Source organism: Dendrobates tinctorius, unplaced genomic scaffold (assembly GCF_039654945.1).
Source record: "Dendrobates tinctorius isolate UK_male_01 unplaced genomic scaffold, ASM3965494v1 ptg000072l, whole genome shotgun sequence".
Classification (NCBI taxonomy): domain Eukaryota; kingdom Metazoa; phylum Chordata; class Amphibia; order Anura; family Dendrobatidae; genus Dendrobates; species Dendrobates tinctorius.
In genome coordinates, this window is record NW_027361740.1 from 2887388 (window position 1) to 2900117 (window position 12730).

Here is a 12730-nt window from a genome sequence, read left to right on the forward strand (position 1 = left end):
CTTTAAGCCATGAACTACACTTACCAGAGTGCTTTGCGCTGCACCGGTAGTCGCTTTTATTGCACGTCACGCTGTCGCCCAATTGGCGAGCTTTTCGAAAAAGTGTATTTTCCCAGCAGCCCCCGGGGCTTAGGTAGGCGCCTAGGCGGCATTTGTAAGCCTTGTTATCCTGCTCGTGTGACCCGGAGAGGCCGCGTCCGACAAGATGGCGGCGGCTCTGCAGCAAGTGCTGGAGAAGGCCGAGATGGCCAAGCTGCCCAAAGCTGTGCAGGGAAAGCTGGAGCGGTACCTCGCGGAGCAGCAGAGTGACGTGGAGCAGCTGAAGTCCCGGCACGAGAAGTTCCGCGTGGACTGCGGTATGTGTCACTATATATTGCGCTCCGTCACCGAGCGGTGCAGAGGAGCAGTGTGACCGGCCCCTGACGGACTGAGGCTGCCGGTCCCCTGATCTCGGGCATGTCCTGTCCCCGTCACCTCCTGCGGAGACTCCCCGTAACGCCAGAGTAATTCCCCAACAGTCAGAGCAGGGATGTGATCTCCAGCACTACATGTCCTGTATTGTGCTCTCATAGAGGCCCTGTATGTTTCCTCCTGCACTCTGTGTACTGTGCTATGCTGGAGTACATTAGTGCTCTCATAGAGGCCCTGTATGTTTCCTTCTGCACTCTGTGTACTGTGCTATGCTGGAGTACATTAGTGCTCTCATAGAGGCCCTGTATGTTTCCTCCTGCACTCTGTGTACTGTGCTATGCAGGAGTACATTAGTGCTCTCATAGAGGCCCTGTATGTTTCCTCCTGCACTCTGTGTACTGTGCTATGCTGGAGTACATTAGTGCTCTCATAGAGACCCTGTATGTTTCCTCCTGCACTCTGTGTACTGTGCTATGCTGGAGTACATTAGTGCTCTCATAGAGACCCTGTATGTTTCCTCCTGCACTCTGTGTACCGTGCTATGCTGGAGTACATTAGTGCTCTCATAGAGGCCCTGTATGTTTCCTCCTGCACTCTGTGTACTGTGCTATGCAGGAGTACATTAGTGCTCTCATAGAGGCCCTGTATGTTTCCTCCTGCACTCTGTGTACTGTGCTATGCTGGAGTACATTAGTGCTCTCATAGAGACCCTGTATGTTTCCTCCTGCACTCTGTGTACTGTGCTATGCTGGAGTACATTAGTGCTCTCATAGAGACCCTGTATGTTTCCTCCTGCACTCTGTGTACTGTGCTATGCTGGAGTACATTAGTGCTCTCATAGAGGCCCTGTATGTTTCCTCCTGCACTCTGTGTACTGTGCTATGCTGGAGTACATTAGTGCTCTCATAGAGACCCTGTATGTTTCCTCCTGCACTCTGTGTACTGTGCTATGCTGGAGTACATTAGTGCTCTCATAGAGACCCTGTATGTTTCCTCCTGCACTCTGTGTACTGTGCTATGCAGGAGTACATTAGTGCTCTCATAGAGACCCTGTATGTTTCCTCCTGCACTCTGTGTACTGTGCTATGCTGGAGTACATTAGTGCTCTCATAGAGACCCTGTATGTTTCCTCCTGCACTCTGTGTACTGTGCTATGCTGGAGTACATTAGTGCTCTCATAGAGACCCTGTATGTTTCCTCCTGCACTCTGTGTACTGTGCTATGCTGGAGTACATTAGTGCTCTCATAGAGACCCTGTATGTTTCCTCCTGCACTCTGTGTACTGTGCTATGCTGGAGTACATTAGTGCTCTCATAGAGACCCTGTATGTTTCCTCCTGCACTCTGTGTACTGTGCTATGCAGGAGTACATTAGTGCTCTCATAGAGACCCTGTATGTTTCCTCCTGCACTCTGTGTACCGTGCTATGCTGGAGTACATTAGTGCTCTCATAGAGACCCTGTATGTTTCCTCCTGCACTCTGTGTACTGTGCTATGCTGGAGTACATTAGTGCTCTCATAGAGGCCCTGTATGTTTCCTCCTGCACTCTGTGTACCGTGCTATGCTGGAGTACATTAGTGCTCTCCTAGAGGCCCTGTATGTTTCCTCCTGCACTCTGTGTACCGTGCTATGCTGGAGTACATTAGTGCTCTCATAGAGGCCCTGTATGTTTCCTCCTGCACTCTGTGTACCGTGCTATGCTGGAGTACATTAGTGCTCTCATAGAGGCCCTGTATGTTTCCTCCTGCACTCTGTGTACTGTGCTATGCTGGAGTACATTAGTGCTCTCATAGAGGCCCTGTATGTTTCCTCCTGCACTCTGTGTACTGTGCTATGCTGGAGTACATTAGTGCTCTCATAGAGACCCTGTATGTTTCCTCCTGCACTCTGTGTACTGTGCTATGCAGGAGTACATTAGTGCTCTCATAGAGACCCTGTATGTTTCCTCCTGCACTCTGTGTACCGTGCTATGCTGGAGTACATTAGTGCTCTCATAGAGGCCCTGTATGTTTCCTCCTGCACTCTGTGTACTGTGCTATGCAGGAGTACATTAGTGCTCTCATAGAGGCCCTGTATGTTTCCTCCTGCACTCTGTGTACTGTGCTATGCTGGAGTACATTAGTGCTCTCATAGAGACCCTGTATGTTTCCTCCTGCACTCTGTGTACCGTGCTATGCTGGAGTACATTAGTACTCTCATAGAGGCCCTGTATGTTTCCTCCTGCACTCTGTGTACCGTGCTATGCTGGAGTACATTAGTGCCCTCATAGAGGTCCTGTATGTTTCCTCCTGCACTCTGTGTACTGTGCTATGCTGGAGTACATTAGTGCTCTCATAGAGACCCTGTATGTTTCCTCCTGCACTCTGTGTACTGTGCTATGCTGGAGTACATTAGTGCTCTCATAGAGGCCCTGTATGTTTCCTCCTGCACTCTGTGTACCGTGCTATGCTGGAGTACATTAGTGCCCTCATAGAGGTCCTGTATGTTTCCTCCTGCACTCTGTGTACTGTGCTATGCTGGAGTACATTAGTGCTCTCATAGAGGCCCTGTATGTTTCCTCCTGCACTGTGTACCGTGCTATGCTGGAGTACATTAGTGCTCTCATAGAGGCCCTGTATGTTTCCTCCTGCACTCTGTGTACCGTGCTATGCTGGAGTACATTAGTGCTCTCATAGAGGCCCTGTATGTTTCCTCCTGCACTCTGTGTACTGTGCTATGCTGGAGTACATTAGTGCTCTCATAGAGACCCTGTATGTTTCCTCCTGCACTCTGTGTACCGTGCTATGCTGGAGTACATTAGTGCTCTCATAGAGGCCCTGTATGTTTCCTCCTGCACTCTGTGTACCGTGCTATGCTGGAGTACATTAGTGCCCTCATAGAGGTCCTGTATGTTTCCTCCTGCACTCTGTGTACTGTGCTATGCTGGAGTACATTAGTGCTCTCATTGAGGCCCTGTATGTTTCCTCCTGCACTCTGTGTACCGTGCTATGCTGGAGTACATTAGTGCTCTCATAGAGACCCTGTATGTTTCCTCCTGCACTCTGTGTACCGTGCTATGCTGGAGTACATTAGTGCTCTCATAGAGACCCTGTATGTTTCCTCCTGCACTCTGTGTACTGTGCTATGCTGGAGTACATTAGTGCTCTCATAGAGACCCTGTATGTTTCCTCCTGCACTCTGTGTACCGTGCTATGCTGGAGTACATTAGTGCTCTCATAGAGACCCTGTATGTTTCCTCCTGCACTCTGTGTACCGTGCTATGCTGGAGTACATTAGTGCTCTCATAGAGACCCTGTATGTTTCCTCCTGCACTCTGTGTACCGTGCTATGCTGGAGTACATTAGTGCTCTCATAGAGGCCCTGTATGTTTCCTCCTGCACTCTGTGTACTGTGCTATGCTGGAGTACATTAGTGCTCTCCTAGAGGCCCTGTATGTTTCCTCCTGCACTCTGTGTACTGTGCTATGCTGGAGTACATTAGTGCTCTCATAGAGACCCTGTATGTTTCCTCCTGCACTCTGTGTACCGTGCTATGCTGGAGTACATTAGTGCTCTCATAGAGACCCTGTATGTTTCCTCCTGCACTCTGTGTACCGTGCTATGCTGGAGTACATTAGTGCTCTCATAGAGGCCCTGTATGTTTCCTCCTGCACTCTGTGTACCGTGCTATGCTGGAGTACATTAGTGCCCTCATAGAGGTCCTGTATGTTTCCTCCTGCACTCTGTGTACTGTGCTATGCTGGAGTACATTAGTGCTCTCATAGAGACCCTGTATGTTTCCTCCTGCACTCTGTGTACTGTGCTATGCTGGAGTACATTAGTGCTCTCATAGAGGCCCTGTATGTTTCCTCCTGCACTCTGTGTACCGTGCTATGCTGGAGTACATTAGTGCCCTCATAGAGGTCCTGTATGTTTCCTCCTGCACTCTGTGTACTGTGCTATGCTGGAGTACATTAGTGCTCTCATAGAGACCCTGTATGTTTCCTCCTGCACTCTGTGTACTGTGCTATGCTGGAGTACATTAGTGCTCTCATAGAGGCCCTGTATGTTTCCTCCTGCACTCTGTGTACTGTGCTATGCTGGAGTACATTAGTGCTCTCATAGAGGCCCTGTATGTTTCCTCCTGCACTCTGTGTACCGTGCTATGCTGGAGTACATTAGTGCCCTCATAGAGGTCCTGTATGTTTCCTCCTGCACTCTGTGTACTGTGCTATGCTGGAGTACATTAGTGCTCTCATAGAGGCCCTGTATGTTTCCTCCTGCACTCTGTGTACCGTGCTATGCTGGAGTACATTAGTGCTCTCATAGAGGCCCTGTATGTTTCCTCCTGCACTCTGTGTACCGTGCTATGCTGGAGTACATTAGTGCTGTCACAGAGGCCCTGTATGTTTCCTCCTGCACTCTGTGTACTGTGCTATGCTGGAGTACATTAGTGCTCTCCTAGAGGCCCTGTATGTTTCCTCCTGCACTCTGTGTACCGTGCTATGCTGGAGTACATTAGTGCTGTCACAGAGGCCCTGTATGTTTCCTCCTGCACTCTGTGTACTGTGCTATGCTGGAGTACATTAGTGCTCTCATAGAGGCCCTGTATGTTTCCTCCTGCACTCTGTGTACTGTGCTATGCTGGAGTACATTAGTGCTCTCCTAGAGGTCCTGTATGTTTCCTCCTGCACTCTGTGTACTGTGATATGCTGGAGAATATTGGTGCTCTCATAGAGATCCTGTCCTGACAGTATACTTCAGATATTATAATGCAGAGTGCTAATCTGCCCATAGACATCAGCTGAATCCTTGTCTGACAGTTTCCCCCACATCAGCAGGAGCCAGTGCTACTGGTGCATAACTCATTGTATTATTGACTACTTATGTTGAAACAGTAACTAAAGTTGTATTTTATAATTTATTATCAGTACATATTTGTTTGGCGTACTGATGATGGTGGTGAAAGACTCAGTACCAGTGTCCTCCTCTGAGTGTGGCACCTGTCAGCTGCTTACCTCCAGACCTAGGGCTCATTTACATCTCTTTCTTTTCTGGTACAAGTGCTGTCCATGTGTTTTCTGAAGAGCACTCTCACCTATGATAGTGAATGGGGCCGTTCACATGTCCCTTATTTTTCTAGGTCCGAACAATATCACAGACACGTGTCTGGCATTCATCAGAGTTTCTGATCAAAATCCACATTGCAAGTTTGTGATGTCATCCGAGTGCTGTCTGTTTTTCACGGACTGCTGCATGGGAAAAGATGCTAACAACTTTTTCTGATAAAACATCAGACTGAAATCTGATGGTAAAAACTGACAATACTCAGAAGCCATAATAAAAAAATGCTTACAAAACTCAGATTTATTTTACTGTTGACCCTTTCACTGCCATCATTTGTACTCCAAATGTCTGTGCTCATCCTTGTGTGTTATTCTATCAACAACCTCCCTTCCTCAGCTTGGGGGAGAAAATTGGGATCCTCAAGGCTGCTCCCTTTCATCACTCTGCCATACTGTCCTGTTCCCAGGAGAAATGGCAAAGCATGAGGGACACACTCGCCCTTTCCTGTCTGATCACAAACTGAGGGGTAATAAAAGGGGCTTCATTTGCAACTTACCCCAACTCCTCACCCACCCAATGCCAGGAGATTATCAAAACACGCCACTGATAACTAATTTGATGCTACTGAGGGTTGGGTTGGTCTTTACAGTGACAACTGGTGTGATCAATGCTCTTTCCAAAAATTGTTGTCTGTTGCAGCACTCTACATAAGTTTTAGGCTATGTGCACACATAGATTTTGGTCCTGCGGATTTTTCCGCTCGGATTTGTAAAAATCTGCAGGTAAAATCTCATGTCAAAAGACCTGTGGATTAGCCTGCGGTTTCGCCCTGCGGTTTCACACCTCTACAATGGTGAAGGTGTGAAACCACAGCGAAATCCGCACAAAGAATTGACATGCTGCGGATTGTAACCCGCAGCATGTGCACAGCATTTTTGGTTTTACCATTGTAAACAATGGTACTGTACAACGCAGCAAAAACTGCTGCGGACCCGCAGGGCCAGAAACGCTGCGGATCCACAGCAGAATCCGCACCATGTGCACACGCTGCGGATTCTGCTTCGGTTCCGCAGCGGATTTGGCCGCTGCGGGTCCGCAGCAGTTTTTGCTGTGGTGTACAGTACCATTATTCCCTATGGGAATACAAAACCGCAGTGCAGACGGTGCGGATTCTGCTTCGGTTCCGCAGCGGATTTGGCCGCTGCGGGTCCGCAGCAGTTTTTGCTGTGGTGTACAGTACCATTATTCCCTATGGGAATACAAAACCGCAGTGCAGACGGTGCGGATTCTGCTTCGGTTCCGCAGCGGATTTGGCCGCTGCGGGTCCGCAGCAGTTTTTGCTGTGGTGTACAGTACCATTATTCCCTATGGGAATACAAAACCGCAGTGCAGACGGTGCAGATTTTTCCACGCGGTTTTGAAACCGCAGAAAGAATTGACATGTCAATTCTTTCTGCGGATTCCGCTGCGGTTTGCCATCTGCTCCATTGTGGAGATGAAAAACCGCAGGGCAAAACCGCAGAGCAATCCGCATGTAAACCGCAGGTCTTTTGACCTGCAGATTTACCTGCGAATTTTGCCAAATCCGCGCGGCCAAATCCGCAGCGTGTGCACATACCCTTAAAGGAAGGGAATCTGTCTCAAGGCTTTTGCTATGTAATCTGAGAGCAGCATAATATAGGGGCAGCAAATTCCAACGATGTATCACTAGCTGGTCTGCTTGATGTCATTTTGCTATATTTTCTGTTTCATCAGCTACAGATCTAGCAGTTCACTGAGTGCTGAGCTCTGTATAACACCTCCCCCCCCCCCCCCCACACATCACTGATTGGCAATGATTTCTTAACCCCTTCACCCCCAAGGGTGGTTTGCACGTTCATGACCGGGCCAATTTTTACAATTCTGACCACTGTACATTTATGAGGTAATAACTCTGGAACGCTTCCATGAATCCCGGGGATTCTGACATTGTTTTCTCGTGACATATTGTACTTCGTGTTAGTGGTAAAATTTCATTCTTGTAACTTGATTCATTTGTGAAAAAAATGAAAATTTGGTGAAAACATTGAGAATTTCGAAATTTTCCAACTTTGAATTTTTATACCCTTAAATCACAGAGATACCGCACACAAAAAACTTAATGAGTAACATTTCAGAAAAATGGAACCAAGATTTTTTTTTTTTTTGTTAGGAAGTTAAAAGGGTTTAAAGTTGACCAGCGATTTCTCATTTTTGCAACACCATTTTATTTTTACGGACCACATCACATTTGAAGTCACTTTGAGGGGTCTATATGATAGAAAATACCCAAAAGTGACACCATTCTAAAAACTGCACCCCTCAAGGTGCTCAAAACCAGATTCAAGAAGTTTATTAACCCTTTAGGTGCTTCACAGGAATTTTTTGAATGTTTAAAAAAAATGAACATTTAACTTTTTTTCACAAAAATAATACTTTAGGTCCATTTTTTTTAATTTTACCAAGGGTAACAGCAGAAATTCGACTGCAAAAGTTATTGTGCAATTTCTCCTGAGTACGCTGATACCTGATATGTGGGGGGGACCACTGTTTCGGCGCATGGCAGAGCTCAGAATGGAAGGAGCGCCGTTTGACTTTTTCAATGCAAAATTGGCTGGGATTCAGATCAGACGCCATGTCATGTTTGGAGAGCCCCTGATGTGCTAAAACAGTGGAAACCCCCCACAAATGACACAATTTTGGAAACTAGACCCCCCCCCCCCCCCAAGGAACTTATCTAGATGTGTGGTGAGCACTTTGAACCCCCCAGTGCTTCACAGAAGTTTATAATGCCCGGGCATGAAAATAAAAAAAACATTTTTTCCACAAACATGATCTTTTAGTCCCCAATTTTTTTATTTTCCCAAAGGTAACAGGAGAAATTGAACCCTGAAAGTTGTTGTCCAATGTTTCCTGAGTACGCTGATACCCCATATGTGGGATAAAACTACTCTATGGGGACATGTCGGGGCTCGGAAGGGAAGTAGTGACGTTTTGGAATGCAGACTTTGATGGAATGGTCTGCGGATGTCATGTCGCGTTTGGATAGCCCCTGATGTGCCTAAACAGTGGAAACCCCCCACAAGTGACCCCATTTTGGAAACTAGACCCCCCCCACATAACTTATCTAGATGTGTGGTGAGCACTTTGAACCCCCAAGTGCTTCACAGAAGTTTATAATGCCTGGGCGTGAAAATAAAAAAATCATTTTTTTCCACAAAAATGATATTTTTGCCCCCAATTCTTTATTTTCCTAAGGGTAACTGGAGAAATTGGACACCAAAAGTTGTTTTGCAATTTGTCCTGAGTAGGCTGATACCCCATATGTGGGGCTAAAACACTGTTTGGGCGCATGGTAGAGCTTGGAAGGGAAGGAGCACCATTTGACTCTTTCAACGCAGAATTGGCTGGAATTGAGATCAGACACCATGTTGCGTTTGGAGAGCACCTGATGTGCCCAAACAGTGGAAACCCCCCAATTATAACTCCAACCCTAACCCTAATCTCAGCCCTAGCCCTAGCTGGAAAATGGAAATAAATACATTTTATTATTTTTCCCTAACTAAGGGGGTGATAACGGGGGGTTTGATTTACTATTTATGGTGGTTTTTATGTTTGGCAGCTGTCACACACTAAAAGATGCTTTTTATTGTAAAAATAGTTTTTGCATCACCACATGTTGAGAGCTATAATTTTTCTATATTTTGACCCACCGAGTCATGTGAGGTCTTAATTTTTGCGAGACGAGTTGACGTTTTTATTGGTGCCATTTTCGGGCACATGACATTTTTTGATCGCTTTTTATTCCGATTTTTGGGATGCAGAATGAACAAAAACCAGCATTTCAAGAAGTTCCTTTGGGGGTGGGTTTACACCGTTCCGTGTGCGGTAAGATTGATAAAGCGGTTTTATTCTTCAGGTCAGTACGATTACAGTGATGCCTCATTTATGTCATTTTTTTTATGTTTTGGCGCTTTTATGCACTGAAAACAATTTTATATAAAAAATAATTATTTTTGCATCTCTTTATTCTGCGAGCTATAACTTTTTTTATTTTTTCGCTGATGACTCTGTATGGCGGCTCGATTTTTGCTGGACAAGATGACGTTTTCAGCGGTACCATGGATATTTATATCCGTCTTTTTGATCGCGCGTTATTGCACTTTTTGTTCGGCGGTATGATAAAGCATTATTTTTTGCTTTGTGTTTTATTTTTATTTTTTAAGGGGTTCGCTAAAGGGGTTAACTAATGGGACAATTTTATAGGGCGGGTCGTTACGGACACGGCGATACTAAATATGTGTACTTTTATTGTTTTGTTGTTTTTATTTCCAAAAAAATGAATTTATTAGGGAATATATATTTTTTTTTTTTTTATTTAGCGTTTTTTTTTTTTTTTATAAATTACTTTTAAACTTTTTATTAACTTTATTATGCTGTCTCGGGGGGGACATCACTGTCGTGTGACAGATCGCTGATCTGTCACATCACAGGCACTGCTGGAGGTTTCCTCATGCCGGTGCTTTGCAGGCATGAGGAAGGCAGCTCCCTGCAGGCCCCTGAAGGTCCCCGCTGCCATTTTGGATCCGGGGACCTGCAGGGAAGGAGGCCCCTGCAGCAGCGCTGCACATTGCGCTGCTGCGGGGGTCTCAGGGAAGCACGGAGGGAGCCCCCTCCCTGCCGATGCTTCCCTAAAACCCTGGTACACTGTGATCGTGTTTGATCGCAGTGTGCCAGGGGTTAATGTGTCGGGGACGGTCCGTGACCGCCTCTGACACACAGTGCCGGGTGTCAGCTGTAATAATCAGCTGACACCCGGCCGCTGATCGCGCTAGACATACTATTCCGTCCATGGGCATAGGGGCCTGGATCCCATCAATGGGATAGTTCGTCTCATGTCAGAAAGGGGTTATAGGCACAGCACGCCCCGTAACCTGGAAGAAATCATTAGCATATAACATTATAAACACATTTCTCAAGATCTACCCTGCAGCTATGAGGCACACAGATGAGACTGGTTTCACAATTCTATTAGCGGTATGCCCATAGTAATAGGTCCGAATCGTCCAGGCGTGGCAGGTTCCCTTTAATGAATCGTCACCAGCTCTTCTTATTTTCCTCATAGACCAGCAGTACTTTGAAATTGAGAAGCGGCTAGCTCAAAGTCAAGAACGGCTTGTATCTGAATCACAAGAGTGTCAGAGTCTGAGGGAACAGCTCAGTAAGAAAGGTAGGTACCTGGTGAATTCGCCTGCACATAGCTGGGATGCGCTTCCTATTTTCTGTGATTTTCTTGCTCCTGGTAGACTTGTAATCTCCATGGCTGCCCTGTTCCTGTCCTTATTCTGCATAGGACCCCTGGCATGACCGTTAGCTGCAGAGTATATGAGGGTGCGCCTCTTATCTGACTGGTGGAACCTCCTCTTAATCTTTCATCTTTTCATGTCTACCCTTTTGTAAACTGATTGTGCTTTGCTTAGAATACAAAGAGAAAACTTTTCAAAACTGATCCGACATCCACAGCAGCCCACAAGTATTGTGGAAGCTAGTGGAAAAGACTTTCCAGGGTTTACATTGCTGTTAATCGAAGAACTAGGCAGGCAGAGAAACCCTGAGAGCTGCAGTTTAGTAATGACAACACCTGTTACGAACGTGCTCCAATTCTTCGCAACATGTTAGACCACAGGTTGTTATATGTAACCACTGTAATTTATTGTCTTTTTTCCTTGATGATGACCTTTACATGCTTCATTGTTTATTTAAGGTGAAGAGCAAAAAGAATTGAATGATAAAGTGAAAGATCTTGAGACGTCCAATAGCCGTCTTGTGGCCTTACAGGTTTGGTTATTAGTTTTTATTTAAATAAACTGTAGCAGATGATGCTTCTCTGACCCAAATCTACAGCAAATAGCCAATTCTCAGCTCTTGTGCTGCTTTGTGCACAGTGGTAACATTTAGCTCTTCATCCGCAGAGTTCTGGTGGGATTGGATTGTTGCCGTGAATGGGAACCTAATACCAGATTTTAATAAATATCACCGTAATACACCGGCACTCCCAGCAGTAACTGCTGAAGCTGCAAGTGCTCAAGCCCATACTGTGCAGATAACTGGCAAAATATGATACCAAGATATAACATTGGTATATCTTAATACCAGATTTTTCCTATGTAAGCGATGTCCACCACCTTTTGGCCCGCTTTAAATAGCATTTCTGCAACCACTTTACATGAGCCCTGTCACCCTCAGTAGCTCCAAAATTGACTTATAATTGCCATGTACTGTGCGCTAGTGGCTCTATGGGTGTTGCCACCTCCGCATTGATTGATGCCGCTTACATTATACACGTGTCAAGCACCCTATTAAGGAGGGATTAAAAGGTGGTGCCATGGTTTATATTGGGGGGGGAAAACTGGATGACTGGTCCCATTAGGTGACAGTGGGTACGGAAAGTATTCAGACCCCTTTACATTTTTCACTGTTTCATTGCAGCCATTTGGTAAATTCAAAAAAGTTCATTTTTTTCTCATTAATGTACATTCTGCACCCCATCTTGACTGAAAAAAACAAATGTAGAAATTTTTGCAAATTTAATAAACAAGACTGAAATATCACATGGTCATAAGTACTCAGACCCTTTGCTCAGTATTGATTAGAAGCACCCTTTTGAGCTAGTACAGCCATGAGGCTTCTTGGAATGATACAAGTTTTTCACACCTGGATTTGGGGATCCTCTGCCATTCTTCCATGCAGATCCTCTCCAGTTCCATCAGGTTGGATGGTGAACGTTGGTGGACAGCCATTTTCAGGTTTCTCCAGAGATGCTCAATTAGGTTTAGGTCAGGTCTCTGGCTGGTCCAGTCAAGAATTGTCACAGAGTTGTTCTGAAGCCACTCCTATGTTATTCTGGCTGTGTTCTTAGGGTCATTGTCTTGTTGGAAGGTGACCCTTCGGCCAAGTCTGAGGTCCAGAGCGCTCTGGAAGAGGTTTTCGTCCAGGATATCTCTGTACTTGGCCGCATTCATGTTTTCTTCAATTGCAACCAGTCATCCTGTCCCTGCAGCTGAAAAACACCCCCATAGCATGATGCTGCTACCACCATGTTTCATTGTTGGGATTGTATTGGGCAGGTGATGAGCAGTGCCTGGTTTTCTCCACACATACCGCTTACAATGGTCACCAAAAAGTTTTATCTTCGTCTGACCAGACCAGAGAATCTTATTTCTCATAGTCTGGGAGTCCTTTATGTGTTTTTTAGC

The 12730-nt window shown here is 45.9% G+C and overlaps 1 protein-coding gene across 1 annotated transcript; it reads left to right on the plus strand.

Annotated features, from left to right (window-relative positions):
* Positions 1 to 71: 71 nt before the first annotated feature.
* On the plus strand, positions 72 to 11351 carry TPR (translocated promoter region, nuclear basket protein). Its single transcript, XM_073582550.1, has 3 exons — positions 72 to 356; positions 10600 to 10704; positions 11239 to 11351. The coding sequence occupies exons 1-3, from the start codon at positions 206 to 208 to the stop codon at positions 11334 to 11336; spliced, it is 354 nt and encodes a 117-aa protein (XP_073438651.1). The 5' UTR covers positions 72 to 205; the 3' UTR covers positions 11337 to 11351.
* The last annotated feature ends 1379 nt before the right edge of the window (positions 11352 to 12730 follow it).

Coding starts and splice junctions, on each gene's coding strand:
- TPR (XM_073582550.1), top strand. CDS start 206: ATGGCGGCGGCTCTGCAGCAAGTGCTGGAGAAGGCCGAGATGGCCAAG. Junction 357..10,599: donor GAAGTTCCGCGTGGACTGCG/GTATGTGTCACT, acceptor TTTTCCTCATAG/ACCAGCAGTACTTTGAAATT. Junction 10,705..11,238: donor GGAACAGCTCAGTAAGAAAG/GTAGGTACCTGG, acceptor TGTTTATTTAAG/GTGAAGAGCAAAAAGAATTG.